The sequence below is a fragment of the Phaethon aethereus genome, assembly GCF_964289735.1.
Source record: "Phaethon aethereus genome assembly, chromosome: 10".
In the NCBI taxonomy this organism is placed as follows: domain Eukaryota; kingdom Metazoa; phylum Chordata; class Aves; order Phaethontiformes; family Phaethontidae; genus Phaethon; species Phaethon aethereus.
Genome location: NC_138586.1, coordinates 2,170,120 through 2,187,983, shown reverse-complemented (window position 1 = coordinate 2,187,983; position 17,864 = coordinate 2,170,120). Strand labels below are relative to the sequence as shown.

At 42.6% G+C, this 17,864-nt stretch overlaps 1 protein-coding gene across 1 annotated transcript in view; it reads right to left on the bottom strand.

The window, feature by feature from the left end:
* LOC309408425 (vascular endothelial growth factor receptor kdr-like) overlaps positions 1-17,864 on the bottom strand; it is a gene marked incomplete at its 3' end in the record, with an annotated part of 133,623 nt that overhangs the window by 36,478 nt on the left and 79,281 nt on the right. The window contains exons 11-13 of the mRNA XM_082004241.1: positions 17,142-17,247; positions 8,051-8,159; positions 737-1,030 (exon numbers count right to left, since the gene is read on the bottom strand). Of these exons, the coding sequence (XP_081860367.1) occupies positions 737-1,030; positions 8,051-8,159; positions 17,142-17,247 (509 nt within the window). The remainder of the gene's footprint in view (positions 1-736; positions 1,031-8,050; positions 8,160-17,141; positions 17,248-17,864) is intronic.

Here is a 17,864-nt window from a genome sequence, read left to right as displayed (position 1 = left end):
TCCTTCACTATGAGGCAGAAGAAACTTCACTAATTTTTAGTGAGTTTCTACCAGAAGTGTCTTGCCCTTTATATTCATAGCCAAAGAAAGCAGGCTTCAGGATCTGTAGTGTTACTATTTTTATGAAAATAGAAGAAAAGAGTCGGTGGGTTGGATATAAGTAAGAAAACACTGTTATTACAATGAAGTGCATCTCACTTACGCAGAATAAATGGTACATGTCACTTGGTTATACGCTTGACCGGTGACATTTGTGATCACATCTGCTGGGTCCACACCTATTTAGGTATCTATATCATCCTGGCAACCGTAAGTGGGTGGGGTCTTCTACCCAAAGTCATATAGATCCAGGGTGACAGTCCCAAATGATAGAGTTCTGCTGTTAGTCACATGGTGGGTGATGCCTTTTCTCCTCAGTCAACACTGTATCTGCACCCAGCATGGAGTTGGGAAGATAAAGTGCAGCTGAAATCACCTTTATGTGTAAGGCAAATATTTTAAACAAAGCCAGCAGTGGCTGGATGAGTAATAAGTATGGCTAGGTGTCAATCCACATACAGTAATGCGAAAAAATAACCAAACCAGAGCGCAAAGTCTATATTAGGACAGTCCCTAAGAAATGATGGGCACCCTCTCCTTTGAAAGACTTCAAAGGGAGCAGCAGATGCACAGCATTTCTGCTCCTGCAGCAGAACGATAACACGTCCCACTGCCATTTGCCGTTGGCAGGACCTACCTCTGACGAGGAGCTGAGTGTGCTGTTCTAGCGTGTCAGTGCTGTTGTGCTGGTTCTGGGCTCTGCACTTGTAGAGGCCAGTCTGTTCCTTCGTGACGTTGGTAATGACCAGTGTCAAAGAAATGGAGTAGTTGTCAGTTTTCTTGATCACTGAGTCACTGAGCGCCGCCTCTGAGGAGGGGTAATACCAGGCCAGGTGACTGTAGGTGTACTTGGAGGCCCGGCAGGTCAGCTGGACATCATTCCCCACAATGGTTGTGACTTGTGGATCTGTTTGCAACCCAAAGGGCACATCTAGGAGGAAGAAAAAACATGTTTACAATTAAGTCACAACTGAGAAGATCTTTGGCTACCTGGTTGCAACTTGATGGTGGAATTTCAAAGACCAGCCGTAATGGAATGAGCCAACTATAACGAGACCCACATTTGCACGTGCAAACAGGCACTGGTGCTTGTGAGTTAGGTACGTGTATGTACCCCTCACGTCCCAGTGCTGACCTCTGGTAGTCTGGCCCCCAGTATGAGAATCATTACTTTTTCAAGTAATGAATTGAAAGTTTATAAATAGAAGTAGTTAAGGGACTAAGAGAGTTTAATCAAGACAGACTTCTATCCAGGTAGACAAATGTGTTCATGAGCTCTTCTCTTTCTATCTGCAATCAGTTCTTGAAAGTATAATTGCATAAGACTAGAGAGACCTATTCCCATTTCTCAGAAGTAACACTGTCTGTCTTCACCACTGAACAATCTTCCCAATTCTCTCTTATTTCAACTATGCCAATATTTATTTTCATCCCATGTGCCTTGGTGGATATTTACTTGATCACTGAATGGATTAACTGATGTAATGATGTATAAGTCCTTGAGGCCTTTATATTTAGCAGAGAAATACTTTGAGGCATGAGCCCAATCTATCCACAAAAGAGTAAGCTGTTTCTTGCTGTATTTCTAGTAACTTTTCACTCCAGAAAAAAATCAATTTTCCTGAAGTGGTGAACTGAATCCATTTGAAGACGAGAAAAAATGTTTCTAAGTAGAATGCCAGAGTCTGGCCTACAGACGCATTCTTATTACTGCATTAGCCGCCAGAGACCTACAATTAAATTGTGTCTGGAAGATGCTCTTTTCCCTTTTTATTCTGTTAGTTGCACTGATCTAGCCACCCAGCAGACTTGCATGAAAGTGCATTGATAACCACAGTGACCTGGAATTATTCTTCTGCCTGTTAGGTCAGGATTTTCAAACAGCTGAGAGTTATGAGGAATCCCTTATAAATTTTACCAGGTGTAGTATGGGAATGGGACACTTGGGGAGGACTTGCTCTGGATTACCTTCTGAATATGAACAGTGTTTGCAATAAATCTGATTGATAGATTGTTACTGCAGTACCAAGCTGTTAGTAAGATGCTTTCTCAAGCTAGGATGGAATGGATGGTACGTTAAGAAGGACAGAAGTTAAAGGGGAGCAAGTATGCATTGCACTTGCCATCTGACAAATTCCACAAGGGAGCTGGTATTTGGTCAGGGGCCCACACTGCAAACTCTTGCAAAAAGTGCTGCCGAAGCTATAGCTGAGCATAAATAGCGAGACTGTTGAAATAACCAATCTGCCTTATAATAAACCATATATTATATAAAATATGGAGCCCTGAAGGAGCTTTCAGATATGATTCAAAGTCTCTCTTCTTCACAAGTCATCTGGAAAAGAACCAATAAGCTTTGCTTCATGGTTTTTAAAGACTGGCACCAGAAATGTTTTACAAAAGATCCAAAAAGAGAAGAGATCCCTCAGGCCACAGCTGTGGAAATTGCTATTTTTCTTTTCTTTCCTTTTCATGAAATTTCAGTTTACTTTATGCAGTGTTTTGTTAGGCTCAGTTGCTCTCTTTCTTGCTTAGTGCTAGCTGTACGCTCAAAGTGACTTGTGTAATACATCCATTCTTCACATCTGATGTCCTGTGGTTCCAACATGTCAAGATGATGCTTATCAAAAAGGGGGAAAAGTCTGAGGCCAGCAGAACTTCTCTAAACAAAAAGAATTAAGGTCCAGTGAAAACACTGGGATGTGGCATGAGCAGCATCTCAGCATCCCTCCTGAGTCTGTCAAACCAAAATAGGGAAAAAGTGCCCTCAACTTGCCTTTTGCTTTGTTTCTCTTCTAAGCATTTGCTATTTGCTCCGGCAAGAGTTACAGTACTAAGGCAGATGGATCTTTGGTTAAACTCAGTTCTTTAGTAAGCTCAATGGTCTGGGGGACCTCCTGAGATCCCTTTCACCCTGAATTATCCTATGATCCTAAGTGCTAGGTCTTGGTGAAATTATAAAGGGATCCCAGGTAAAGTGATGAGGTAGGAATTTGGTCAAGTTACCTGGGGTAAAACACGGTGAACCCCTGCAAATCTGCAGGGCAAGCTAAAGCTTAGCTGTAAGCAGTTAGGCTGTCAGCCCCATCTGCCCTTGCTTCTGCCTCTCAGGAAGCCTTTTCTTCACGAGAATTTCTTTTTACAGCTTGCAGCCCCGATTGTTTCGCAGGGTGAGTTTCCCCGAGTGCCTGTGGGAGAAAGCCCACCCCAGGGGAAATACTGCATCTCTTGGGATAAGGCACTGGCTGGTGTGTGGTGGTGACAGCACGAGCCGGAGCGCCCAGATATCTCTGACATTTTGGTGCAAATTCCCAGTGAATTTGATGTGTTAATTTCCAAGTCCTAAATTGTGAAAGATGCTCGACAGTTTTTCCTTGCTGCTGGACTTCACCAGTGCAGGTTTTTTTCTACTGACTTAACATTCTGGGAGCAGAAGGCTGGCTTGTTTTTCTTATCATTTCTCCTACTGACATTTTTTATTTAGTATTATGAATATTTTTAGCTGCAACCTGTGCTATTCTCTTCCATCTTGTTAGCCTTTCAAGAAGCTCTTTCAGCTCCAATAGAATATTCATTGATTTTCATTACAGTAGAAAGAAAAGAGAGTAAAAAAAGTCTCTCTTGCTCTCTTCTCTTTTCTCCTCCTACCTGGATTATCTGGGGAGTAACTGCAGCTTTGAGAGCACATTATAAGTCAGTTCATCTCATAGACTACTTTGCTTACACAATCTTGAACCTGAGCAGTCATTAACTTCCTCTCTCTGAACAGATACAGTGTTTTATAAGACTCCTAATAAGTTGGCTAAAAGAATGCACCATGGGGCCTTTTCTCTTTTATCAGCAGTCACCAAACATTTGTCTTTCGTATTGTATTACAGTGTAGTAGCCGCGAATTTCACTCTCGACTGTGCGGGATTCCATAGCAAAATAGGGAAATGAGCCATGGGGGGAAGGTAAAAAGTCAGCATAAATCAAAAGAAAGTCTGGCTCCATTTGTATTTACAAGGAATTAATTGGTTTTAATTTCCTGTGCTTTGCACAATAATCTGTGTAATTCAAAACAACTGCTCTTTCCCAAATTCCATCCCTGTGCCTGTCAGGGTTGGGGGGGGTTGCCATCAGGCATATGCATGTAGGGAGAGTGAGAAAAAGAAAGGGTGAGCCTTACCATCTGAAACAGCACACAGCTTTTCATAAATCCTGTAAACATGTCAGGAATAAGCAAACTGAGAGTGGCAAGCAGTTGTAGAACAGCCCGGTTCATACATTGTTCTAGTATCTGATAGAAGATTTTTATCGCATGTTTGAAATATAATATTTTCTTTCTGGTAGAAATCTCTAACTCCATTTTTCTGAGTTGTTTTTGCAAGCAGATAAGCCCTTGAAAAAGGGCTTTTGTTATTATTTGTTATTCTTATCATAATTCATTTATATTCCAAGAACATTCAGAGGTTTCATATAGGTGGGATCCCATTTTGTTGTATGTAGTACAATCATACAAAGGCTAGAATTTGATTTACTGTAGACCTACATTAATATATAGTTGCCCTTTCCAAGGTGCAGACCAGAGATTAGAAAGTAAATAATACTTGTCCATGGCAGAGAATACCTCCAGGAGACAACAGATCAGCTTTTCACTGCACAGGGAAGGTTGCAGTCTGCCTTGGGTGTCCTTTGGTGCGTAACCGGTGGTGGGCAATGACATAAGGCAGTTCTGAGCATCTGATGTCTCGCCCACATTGCCTCAGCCCATGACAAAATAGTCATCTGACTTAAATGGGAACACTGGTGTCAAAACTGTGGTAGGCAAGATAGGCAGGAGACAGATTTTGTTTCCGCAAGAAACAGTAAAAGAGGTTTACATAAAAAGCTATAGGAGTTTCTGCTGCCATGAACAGCTTTAGGAGAGCTTCAGCGGGACATTGACAGTCAGGACATCGGCAGAAAGAGCTCAGAGAGGCTTCAGGGCTGTCACTGAATGATAAGATTTCTCATCACGTTGGACCCCTTATATGGTTTGGTTTCAGTGTGCTCTCCAAACCGTGCTGACCCTTCACTGAAATAAATTCTGCTGGCAAAGAAATGATTTAAAAATAGATACCAGTGCTATTTCTGGTCCGTGGGAGTTTTGTGGGGGCTCTGCAGTGGAAGAACAAAATGGCTGTTGACATTATTCCGTTGGGATAAATACATTCTTCTGAAATGATTATGGTGGTGTTGAAAACACCAGACTGAAGCAAGGCATGTCCCCAGAAAGCAGGTGCAGCCCCGAAAACACCTGATGAAGTCTCCCTTTAACACTCTCCCATGTCCTGACAAAACATTTCAACTGTGACCTAGTGGAATAGGTTTTTGAGGGAAGAAGAGAGTTTAGCCTCTGTATCAGCTTCAGATTTCTCACCAGGGAGAAGTTAATTATGCTAACTTCAGCTGTTTGACAGCAGCTCAAGATCCACCAGTTTGTTAGTTGGTAGGAGGCAATGGGAGACTGGGTCTTTGAAAGCAACAAATCGCTGAACTAACTGGGGAGTCCCACAACTAGCAGCTGGTTTGCAGAGAACAGAGCACTGTGAAGTGCTACGAACATTTGCCAGATGTTGTCCTAAAGGTCCACACATTGCTTGTGTGCTCTCAGACTCTAACTCAGCCTTTACGTCAGCTTTTAGGTTCAATCTGCATAAAATTTATCAGCCTAGCGATTGTAAAGTGCCCTGCTCAGAGCCTTATGCTTTTTGGACTTCCCCCATTTGGTACCTCACAAAATGTCCCTGAATGTCCCTCCAGCACTGAGACTAGAGGCAACTCCTGGTGAGAATAACCTGGCAGTCGCTTAGCGTCCTCCAAGTGCACCCAGTAGAAGACAGTGCTCTTTTTCCATCTGTGAGGCAGACCTTCAGCAGCAGCTCTTAGAGCAGCCTGGCCACTTGTTGGAGTAATATGCATTACTCAGCAGAGGACCATCATGTAAAGAAACGCAGCAGCAGGTCACTCTGCTGCTATTTTACCACTGCAACATGACCTACTTTAGGATCAGGATGGCCACATTTAGAAAGATTTCATTTATTTCTAATCCATAAACACGACTATTTTTAAACACAGCACTTATAAAAGTCAGTCATGCTCGTTCAGCATCTGCCTCTTCTCCAGAACGGCACAGACTCACAGTCTTTTCTTCACAGGCAAGACTATATCTGTCTTGCCAAGCCCTGTTCACCTCCTGGTCTGTTGTGGTGGAAACATTTCCACCATAACCACTGTCAGTAATTTTGTCCAGTGATTCATTTCCTTCATAATCAAAATTGCATGATTAAAATATTGGTGTCTCAAAACCTTGCTAGATTGATCTTAAAATAAAAAATCTGAAATATCAGCTCACTGTGGGAGAAAAAAACCCCCTACATAACTTTGTTACTAAAATAAAACACAGTTGTGAAAGGTGTGTGGATTGATCCAATCCTTTGAATCTGACCTTATGCTGGTTGCTTATTTAGTGCTTATTTGCAGCACTGGTTTTAGTCACCAAGTATTACAAAGTTCTGTGAATAGCTTGGGAACATACGGCTTTGAGTAACCCATCCAAACATAATAGCTGGCAGAATTCAGAGCAGAAACAAACCTACATAAAGACTCAACACTTGGAAGTGGTGAAGAGTAAAATTAATAGCTGGTCTTCAGCCTGCCTTGGACATCTTGCGGACCTCTTATGTCTGAGCTGTATCTCCCAAAAGTGCACCCGGAAGGGCTTTTTCCTACATAAATAAGAGTTAGGCCTTTGGAAAATATCTTTTGGAGGCTTAAACCCTCTTCCGTCTCCATAAGGCATCAGGGTAGTACAAAGAAGCTGTACATGGAGGTGCAATCTTTTCCCCATATGGCAAAAGCTTCATTATTGTTGGATGACATTTTTCTTATTAGCACTTCTGGGTAAGAAGAATGGTAGCAATGTTTAGTGAGCCCTTCTTTGGTTAGCCCAATTTGGAATGTGCTGAATTACTTTAGAGCACCATAATCAAACAACGTAGGGCACAAGAGAGCCAGAGGAGTGCAGAGTGCTGCCACGAGCAAGCTTCACCCTCAGAACTTGCTTCATGGGGAAGAAACCAAGTAGTGAGAGTCAGACATTTACCTTCCAGGACACTTCTGCACTCTTTGTTCTAAAATTTGTTATTTTGATGCAAATTCTACCAGCCAACATCCACTCATCCAGAAAGTGAGCACAGAAATGATTCAGTTTGTTCTGGTTAAGCAATTGAACAAGGCTGTCCCTGGACTCTTCTCTTTTTTTAAGCTCCCATCTCTCCTAAAAGCATTATGTAGGTCTTGATCTCACTACTAAAGAATTCCTGTGTTGAAAGGTTAAGCAGATATTTGTTTGGATTTGTGTTCTTTGGAGAAATAGCATGTCCACCTCCTCCCTCCTTAAAGGGCACTGGAAAGGCTAATTGCTCAGGCAGGGATCCAATGTCACAACAACTCCCAGTGATATCAGCCCTGGATTAGGTCTGAATATTGGCCTCGCTCACCTTTGCTATGTCTGCTCACTTAATTGGAGACCAACCATTCTCCTGAGTCAGGGAGAGGCTTCAGGCCTTTGGAAGACTACAAAGGCCTTAGCTTTTGCTAGAGGTTTCATGAGGACAGCATTCAAATGTCATGAGTGTTGCTTCAAGACACGGGCAGATAGACTCGGGGCCTGTATCTGCAGCTTGAAAAGGGCAAAAGGGGCATCAGGCCTGATGCTGGACATGTCAAACTCAGCTGTGCACTGACACAGGACCCAACCTTGCATGTGCTGAAGAGCCTGGGACTATATGATTGGGAGTGCTCTGAAAACACAACGTGCAGGGATTCCCAGAAGTTTTAACGAGCACTCACCAGCCATATAAAACTTTAAGATCCCACCAAGATCATCAGCATCAAGTTTTTGTGTAGTGTCTCTTGTGTTGTTTACCTGAGACGTAGAACTCAATGCTTCTCTCCTCTTCGCCGACCTTGTTTGAAGCCACACAGTAATAGATTCCTGATGCACTGCTGTTTTCCATAGTTAGTGTGCTCACAATCTGCCAAGTGAAGAAAGAAAATGTAAAGGCTTTGAGTGTAGCGTAGGCTTAGCAGAGAGGCTTGAGAGTAGTGGACAGGTATATGTTTTATGGTAAAAAAACAGTTAACAAAGGAGTTTCTAGTAATGAGTGAAGCTCACAAACAGACAAGTGCTTCAATTAGTTTTTTGGTGTCTCATCTCACATCACCTCAGCCCAGTTAATTCTCTTCCCTCCTCATTCCTAAACCTTCCTCTTCCTGTCTCCCCCATGAAAAACAGGGCTCCCCTTTGACACACTGCTAAGGTCTTTGTGGGACAACATCCACAAAAAGATCCAGTGAAGGACCTGGAAGATTCATCTAAGACACTGGAAATGCGGCCCCACGTCCATCTATTTTCTTTCTGGCTTTTCAGTTATGGTTTCTGGGCGTAACAGGACACCCGCACTTGCATGGGAAGCAGGTCATTCACACGGATGTGGTATAAAAAATATTGCAGGATTTTGCTTTGCTTTACTTTGCTATAAGCCCAGAGAAAGGAGGGATGTGGCCCCTTTGGGCCCCAACTCACTCTTATAAATTGTGCTTAGAAGCAACCTTGATTCCATAAACCTTCCTCAGAGTCTTACTGGAACCTGTGCGGTAAGGAAGGAAGCTCTGGAGAAGCTGCCTACACTAAGACACTTGGCAAATGCAGAAAGAAAGGGAGGATCATGAAGGACAAGGAAGGAACACTTGGCCTGCGCTTCATGACACAGAAAAAGGAAGTGGTTCAGTTACTCATGGGGCTGAACTCAAACACATCCTTAAGAACTTGTGTTCCTTAAACATCCTAAGCCCCTGCTTCTGTATAGGGCCTTCTCAATGGGAAGCCAGCCATATGGCACTCCCCTGTCCCTGTCATGATGCAACATCACAAGCCCATGGAGGACTATCCAAGGTCATGGCTTTAATTTTTAGTACTTCCTTTGGGCTGCTAGCAAGAAAGCAGGGTCTAACCCAACAAGACAGAGATGTTCTTGCAAGATTACTTTGCTTCCCCTGCAGCCATGCACCTGAGGAACTCTGAGCCCTCACATTTGGAACAAATATCACTTTCTTTGCCATCCTCTCTAAGGACTTTGAGAGTCAAAACTTAGAACACCCTCTGGCCCTTTGTCCTTATCTCCAGAGAGCGCTTTGAAGTGCACAAAAGCATCTCTGGACTTTCTTTTTAATATCCTAAACTAAACTCACACAAGACATTCCTTTACTCTTCATAAAGCTGCACCATGAATGTGTCTATAGCTGCGCAGGATGTATTTTCAGAAAGTTATTTAAGATTTTCTGAGCTTTGGCACTTTAAATCCTGTAGGGAAATGAGTTTCAAAGGTTTTGATCCCATGTGCATTTTACGTTCTAATGGGGAAGATTTTCAGCAGAATAACGGGTAAGTGGAAAAGTGTCTCCTTTTCATGGGCACCAAACACAGAAACTAACCAAGAATAGGGACAAACCAAATTTAGGGGTGACAACGGGAGACCAGTAAACCCAGCTCCCTCTGGTGTCCACCAGAGAAAGAGCTGTGCAGTTCTGATTTATTTATGATGTGAAAATAGCTCTAACTTGGATATAAAATCACCCAGAGAAGCAGTTTGCTCCTCCTCCTTTTTCTATTCCTGTAGCAGTGGGCCTAATGCCACAGGTTATTAACAGGCACATGTTCAGAGCACTACCCCTCACTTTAAGCAGTAGACACTGCCTTTTGAATTACTGCTGAATCAGGGCTAAGATCTTTCTTCTCATGATTACTGGGTCTTAGAATTTTATATGTGGGAATAGAAAAAGCCAATATAAATGTACGTGCTAAGGACAGAAAGGGATAAATTTGGGCAGCTGTTTAACAGCTATTAGTCTTCCTAAGTGACAGCTTGAGATGGGTAGTTAAGGGTAATACTATAAAGCCAGTTAAAATCGTAAAGGGGAATGTAATTATCCAGTTTGGAATACGTCCAAAATGTTACAAGTGACACTGTGACTCTTCTAAAAACTGATCCAATGCCTCAAGCTGCATTTGGTGGCCCAGAGGTAAACGAACACATATGCTCATGAACTCACGCAGATGCTAATGTCTCAAACTACATAACTCAAGAAAAGTCTGACATAGTAGTGGGAAGAAAAAAAAGAGCAAATAGCTATACTGAGACCTCATCTTAGTTAATCTCAATTGTGTCTGGTGAAAAAAGATGTTAAAATAGTGGTGGGAAACAATCTGGGGATGAATTCTTGGGAAAAATTTACTGAGAAAAAGATAGAAAGTCATTTTCTTGTTTGTATGCTCAAAATCACTGTTGTGTACTTGGATACCAGTTTGCAACACACCTGAGCACAAGAGATAACACACTTTACTGTCTTAGTACTAGCACCTCCCAAAACCCTCCAAAATGTGACTTTTAAACTAGCAGCATCCAGCAGAGAAATATATGTGATTTCAGAGCTGGCAATGAAAGATTTTGAGCGATTTTCTTGTAATAAGAATGCAAAAGGGGATTCATTATGCAAAAGTTTTTCACTCTACCTGTGTAGTTCGAGGTAAATCCTTGTGATTGGGAGTCCAACTATCTTTCCAGCATCTTAAATAAAATTCTCAGTTGCCATACCTAACCTAATCTTGGCTTAGTCCTCAACAGAGTGATGCTTGGAACACTAACATGCTATACCAAAGGGCATCCAAATCCACCTTCCCTCTGTAAGACCACATAGTTTTGTCTTTTACCAAAAAGAACCTGAAAGGAACATTTAGGAAGCCAGCAGTGAAGTATCTGTAGATCAAGGACATCCCACTGAAATCAAGGATATCCCATTGAAAAGTAGCCCCTATTAACCCAGATGTTAAACCCCATAGTATTCACAATGCTGATGTTCTGGCAGTTGTTCATCACCTGTTGTGTAGGCAACCCAAGTTGAACAAACTTGAAAATTTGAAATTAGTCTGTACTTGGTCGTAGTGGCAGGTAGGGATAAGGGTTTTGTTTTTCTAAATGCCATCCCCATACTTTCAATGCAAAAAGTCTGCAAAAAGAAGTTGAATGAGAACATGGCTTGAACTCCAGCAACCAAACATAGGAGTCTTTTCCCATTATTAACAGTGAAAACTGTTAGCAGACTTCTCTCTCAGTGGAGTGACACAGTCCCAGCATTTGGGGACCCAGCATTTAGCACAGAGTGGAAAAAAATTCTGAGGGGATAATCTACTTTGCGTGCTCAGGCCATGCACCTGGCAAAGGATTTTCCATTCCTGGAATCAGAGCCAGGATAGAAAAGTTTGAGACGTGTTGGCATTTGCCACATCTAGACTCGTGAAATCGCAGAAAGACCTTAGCTGCGCGGGACCACCGGTGGTCTCCTGTCTGACCTCTTACTCAAAGCAGGACTCACATCAGAGCTGTTGCTCATGCTTTCTACTGAGAAAACCCTGCTCCCAGGCAGAGCACAGCACTTTCTGCTAAGCCTAAATAATGATGCTGATGTGAAACCTGCAATTGCCTTGAAACATTGTGTCTCTTCAGTGAGATTAGGATTCAGGGACTATTTACAGCCTGGAAGTTTGCACTTTTTAGTTTACCTTCCACTCAAGGTCCTTGTCAAGAGCAGTTTGGACTAAATGACACGTTAACCCTTGCCAGTGTACCCCAGCCACAAGTGGTAGCACAAACTATGCGGCTGTTCAGTCCCTAGCTTCTGTGCAGACTGCGCTGCAACCAATGGTAATTAATAGCAAATTATTGGCATGTAATGTCTAGACATCTTCCTAGTGGGAGCTGGACTGAGATCCTGTGAGTTCACTGCATACCAAACACCAAACATCGGATCAGTTTTGATTGCCTGTGTTGAATTTGGAAGTAAAGGGCTCCATTTCCTATTACTTAACCTAAAGGCCACCCAATACTGCGAGCCGAAAGAAGGGATTATTAGGTAATAAATAATTGCTATAAAAGAATAAACTAAGTTTAAAACTCAATAAGAAAAGAAATAAAATGACTGATCTCTGAAGAACAGCTATGGCAAGTAAATAGACATTGCTGCTGGGAAAACTCATAATGGAATGGTTCAATAAAGTCCATATGTCTTGCACTGTAACGTTCCCGAACTGATAAAGACAAGCTATTTTAGAAGCAGCCAAATAACATTCCACAGCCATATAACATGAGTGTTTTAAGACATCTTGTAGTAAGGACAGAGCAGCAAGACCTTTTTTAAGCTGGAGCCAGCATGAATTAATATATCTTGTTATTCGTTGCTTTCTCTTTCCTTTGTCTAATCCCTCCCTCCAATAGCTTTAGTTAACAATTCTCTCTTTCACTTCGTTAGCTATATGTGGGCGAGGATGAGGAGTAGAAAAAGTGGGTGGAAAACTTCTCAGCTGTCTAACTCTGGCAGAGCTGGGGTGGAAGTGGCTAGAGGGAGATGAAATTATAGGAACTTCACCAGAGACCCCGCAAAGAAAATATTCAGCTAGCTCCCAATCCATCTACTTGAATGGCACAGAATAACACTTATTTTTATAGCCTGTCAATTCTGATCCATCTTAGTTCATTCATTCAAAACATGCTAAAGGATGGACTGAAGACAAGCGATGAGAGAAGTCTGTGAGTTGACTGAGAGCTTCGAGGGTGTGCTCTCACCTCTGGCAGTGGGCATTTCTCTCCCTGTAAAATGAGAACAATCATTGCCTTCCTCACAGAGTACGGCAGAGCTGACAGTAGTACCGTGTGATCAGGAAAGGTGCTGGGCAGGGCAGGAAACTGGGGAAAACTGAAGGTTTGAGGTGTCTCCGGAGGAACTGATATACATTTCTAGTACGGATGGATGGATCGCTCTCTGGCCCTGGGGCAGGTGGGTAGGTGCTGGCTAGTCATGAGCAATTACCACCCCCGTGCTTCTTCCTCACACCCAGTGATTGCAGCTAAGGGATTTAAGAGGGCAGGGAAGACAAAGAGGGCCATTTCTTATGTCCCTGCTGCTAGCCAGGCTCTCTCAAGACGACCTGCCTCGTAGTCCATGTGCTCCTGTGCCTTGGTAGTGCCTGAAACACCTGGACTAGTCTCCCAGAAAGTGGATGCTTTGTTCAAAAACCCAGACGCATGGCTGTTCACCTTCCCCTGCCACCAGAGACCAGCATGACAAGGCGTGTGGGAGCTCACTGAAATGGGCACCCATGCAGGGTGACAGACTTAAACAGCCCTACTGAGTTGCTCGCATACTTTTCACCAAACACATCCCACTACTCTAACGTAGTCTTTTTGCTCCTTCAGGAAGTTTAAATCTGGCATTTTGGGGTCAATTTTCTTGAGCAGTTATGCATTTCGCCAGCAAGAGAGATGTATGAATTTCATTGCAGAAACATCCACGTGGCCAGGCCACTCTCTCACATATAGAGGAAAGGCAGAAAAGGGATGAACACCCCCCCTCCCCGCCAGTGAGGATCTTGCTATTCTGTTCTGCTACATACTGTTCTCCCAATCTCAGACCAGTATGTTCAGTTTACTAATAGGAAAGAAAACTGAATAGCAACCTAGCTCCTTACAACTTGAAGAAGATGTTCAGGCAATTCATGCTAAAAGCAGTCTTCAGGGGTAGCTACACAGTAATTTAAATCACAAAGTGAAAAGTTCAATATTGACCCCAAACCACCGGGAAAATTAAACTAGCACGATGCAATTGCCTCAACCACTATTTGAGTAAAACTTCAGTGAAGTACGTAATGTTAACAATAACCACATGCTTTTCGTTAGGAATGAGACTCAGCCTTTAGAAGACAAGAGGGAGTGAAAATCACTTCTTTGTCTGTGGAATAATAATAATGAAATAGTCATTAGGATGAAGATGACAAAAGACCTCAATTTTAAATACCACTTTTGTCAAATAGGTGTCTAAAGATCTTGATGTGATCTTTGATCAGTGATCTGCTGGAAAAATCCTTGCTTGCTGCCCCACAAGCTAGCTTTTGAGCAAGATTCTGGATCTGGTAATTTCTGGGGGTTTGTTCCCGTATTCTTAGTAGCTCTAAAAAGTTAATGCATTTTTTCATATGTTTCTGAACCAGCATGTGCTGCTACAGTTCTTCGAGGGTGAATTCTAGGGATGCTGAGAAATCTTAGGGACTAGGTAACTTCCACCTTCTGCTCTGAGACTCCAGCTATCACTGGATAGGCTCAAATCACACAGGAAAAATAACCATTCTCAGCTAATCCCAGCTTTATAACACAGTCAATAAAAGCCACACTCAGACTCCAACATCTTTATTATTTCATCTGGCTAGTCAATGCAGATGAATTACTTGCTAGGACATGGTGGGAATGGATTGGGCTGTTTCCTGTCTATTCCATTTCTGGTGGGAATAACGACTGATAAAACACAAGGAAAAGTTTGAAGGCTATGAGTTTTCATCAGTGTCTTTTTTTGAATTATATTCTATTATCTAAAGACTCCACTTAACACAGATAGCCTTGGACTTCAGAAAGGGGGAAGTAGAGGAATTGTCTGCTAATGTAAGCAGGGAGACAAAGTGCTGAAACCCGAGATTCATAAAATCTAGTTTTATTAATTTGAATAAATCTTAATGAGGACATAAAAATCATTAGGAAACACCTCAGAATGTGTTTTCAACCAGTGGATCAGCAGGAGATGAAAATAATGAATATACTATAAATTGTAAAATTATGTAACTTGTAAAGAAGTATTCTGATGAAACTTTAATAATGAAATATGTAAAAGCTTAAAGGGTTGTAGGCTGAGCTTTTGAACATGTCTAAAAAACGAACACTTGGGGATGTCTGGAGTCTATAGAAAGAGCAGAGATGGCTGGACAAGGCAGAGCAAGGAGCAGCCTCGGTGGTACTCAAGGGGTGAGCAGCAGCAAAGCTCTTGGGAACAAGAGGAGTCCTTTTGAGGACTGCGTGGGGTCCTTGTACTGAAGTTCCCTCGTGGTCCTCATTTCCACCAAGCTGTTGCGTCTCCCTTCTCCTAGCACTCTAGTGTCCACCATGTTTTACAGGCAGGAAACTCAGGCACATGGTGATGTCAGGACTGACCTGTGGGTAGGTGCTGTGGTGTCCTCTCTGGGAGTGGAGCACTATTTCTCCTCTGGCTGCTGTACGTGGAGATTGCTGCACCTTTTCTTTCTAGGGAAATTAGGTGAAAGCTGGGAAGTCCCTAATCATGCACCAACATAGACTGAGGATGTGTTTGGAGTGCGCCACTGGATCCAGGAGCTCTGTGGCACTCCTAAAACACCTCAATCAGAGACTGCAGCCAAATCCCATCTTAAGTCCACTAGCAAACTAAAATTTCACCCAGCTGCATATTTGCCTCAGCAAAGTTCTTAAAAGAAGAAATGGGAGTAGTGTACATATGCATAAACCAAAGAAAAATGTTTCTAATTTTGTGTTGTTGAGGTATCTCACTGTCCCAGCATTCTTCACTTTTATGTGGGGACTAACATAACTTTAAGACTGATCATCAGGTATCAACTAAGCTCTTGGACACCAGACCATATATTTAGACAGACTGTATATATGGAGGGGAACGGTAGCCGTGAGAGCCACAAAAGTCTTGTCAGTCCATATAGCAACCAGAAAGTCTTAGAAAAGGAAGAAACTTTGTAGGTACATGTCACCAACCTCCATTTTTTACAAGTAGTTAACACTTTGTAGGTAGTTGCTTTTACCTAAGATCCAAAATTCTTAGAGAGTACATTAAAACCAGAGCTTAAGGGGCACTATGCCATCTAAATAAATCTAATTTATAAATATCTTCCAGCAAGGGGAAAACTCAGGAATGAAATGAGAACACTGATTTTCTCCTTCCCAGCCCAACCTCCATGTTTTCAGAGCTCTGTTTTAGATTATGTTTAGAGCTGGGAAGTCTCCATGAGAAAGAGCAGATGCCTAAGCCACTGATCCTGCCAGATGCTGATTTAGTCTGGACCCAATCCAGAAGAGCACTATAGCTTTGTGCTTAACTTTAAGCATGGGAGTAGCCCAATAATTATCATGTGCTTAAAGGTATACCAGGATACGAACTGCAGCATTCAGCACCTTGCAGGATTAGGCACTAAACTATCTGAAGCATCCACCTTGAAACCTGTAGCTGCAAAACCACTCCTAAAGCCACAAACCTCTGTAAGTCCAACAGGGGTAAAACATCTGTCTGAGCCAGACCACAGCATCTTCTCCAAGGCATAGCCAGAAGCCTGTGAATCTAGAGCAGAACAGCTGCAGCAATTTCTCAAGGCTTAGCGTGGACGTGTGTCAACAATATCACACAGTATCATCACAGGTACCCAGGAGGCATTTAACAGATAATTCATGGCTGGGATCTTTGCAGGTCATGCAGGAAGTGTGCTCCCAGTGCTGTTTGGAAGGGGAAGCAGACAGGGAAGAGTAGAAGGAAAGAGGTCTTCCCACCTTCATTGGCTTGGAGTTGGCAACCCAAATGGGTAAAGAAACATTGACAACTCCAACTGAAACAGGCAGGTCCTGCAGGCACTTACACACTCTGAAAACCAGGCTATCTCTGGCCACCGTAGGCCTCTTAAATTACACAGCTGTTTCACTCCTGCTACTGGGAGAGGAGGCAAGGTTGGGCAGTACAAAGTGCTCTCTAAGTGCTAGGCATTTTAATGAACTCAGAGTCCTTATCAGTTGTGCGCGCTTCACAGGACCCCTCTTGCACTGAACTGGTCTTACACTTTCTCAAGGCTGAGGGACACAGAGAGTTTTTTGACCCAAAAGTCTTTGGAGAGTTTTAAACAGGGTGTGTGACATCATTATCAGAATCCCGGCATTTATAAACAGCAGAGATCTGAAAATGATCCCAGGGCTGTGGAATTTAAAGCATGCTAACAACCGGCAGCAGCTTGGGAACTGTGGGGAGAGAGCTCCGGGTGAGGGCAGCGTCCCCTCCATAAAGCCCACTGCTATTTCATGACATCATTACTCAGATTTTCATCAGACACATACCTTTCTTTTATCCCCATGCTTCATGGTTATGTTTTCAATGCTTCTGATCTTGTTGCCTATGAACATGTTTTCCTGAACTACAATTTTTTGCCCATCGGGGTTGCATCTGGAGGTAGAAAAACAAAGGTGGTGTTAAAGAACCCGACTCACTGCAGATAACCCAGGGAGGCATTATTAAAGACAGAGAATGTCATTCTTAGACAATAGTCTTAGGTCTTAAAAACTCCTAAAAGCTATTGCTGCTGGAGGTTGTTACCTCTTTGTGAAACTACTGTATTCCTTCATCGCAACATTTCACAATTATTTATGAAGCACCTTGACAGAGGTAGACAAAGATCAGTATATGACCAGCAAGGAAACCCCCCAAACTTTCTGAAGATTGAAAATAGAAAATACTGGATAGCTAATTAAATCATGTGAGTTGAACCTGGCTAATATGAGTTATACTCCAACTCAGTGAAGCTGTGGCTTTTTAAGTGCTCTTTAAGCACTTGCAGTGCATTTCAAAATTCAAGATGCCAGTCATTCAAAACGGTGGAGAGGTCAATGTTGCTGAGTGTGTCTGTCTGCTCAGGTTTCCCACATGAAGTGCAGGCTGAGGGAGTAGAATGGATAAATACTGGGATAACAATAGCAGAAGGCTCTTCTAATATTGCATACTCCCCAGAAGATAATGACATCTCAGTCAGTTATCAATCTTCAGTTTTGAATTATGGGCAAAGA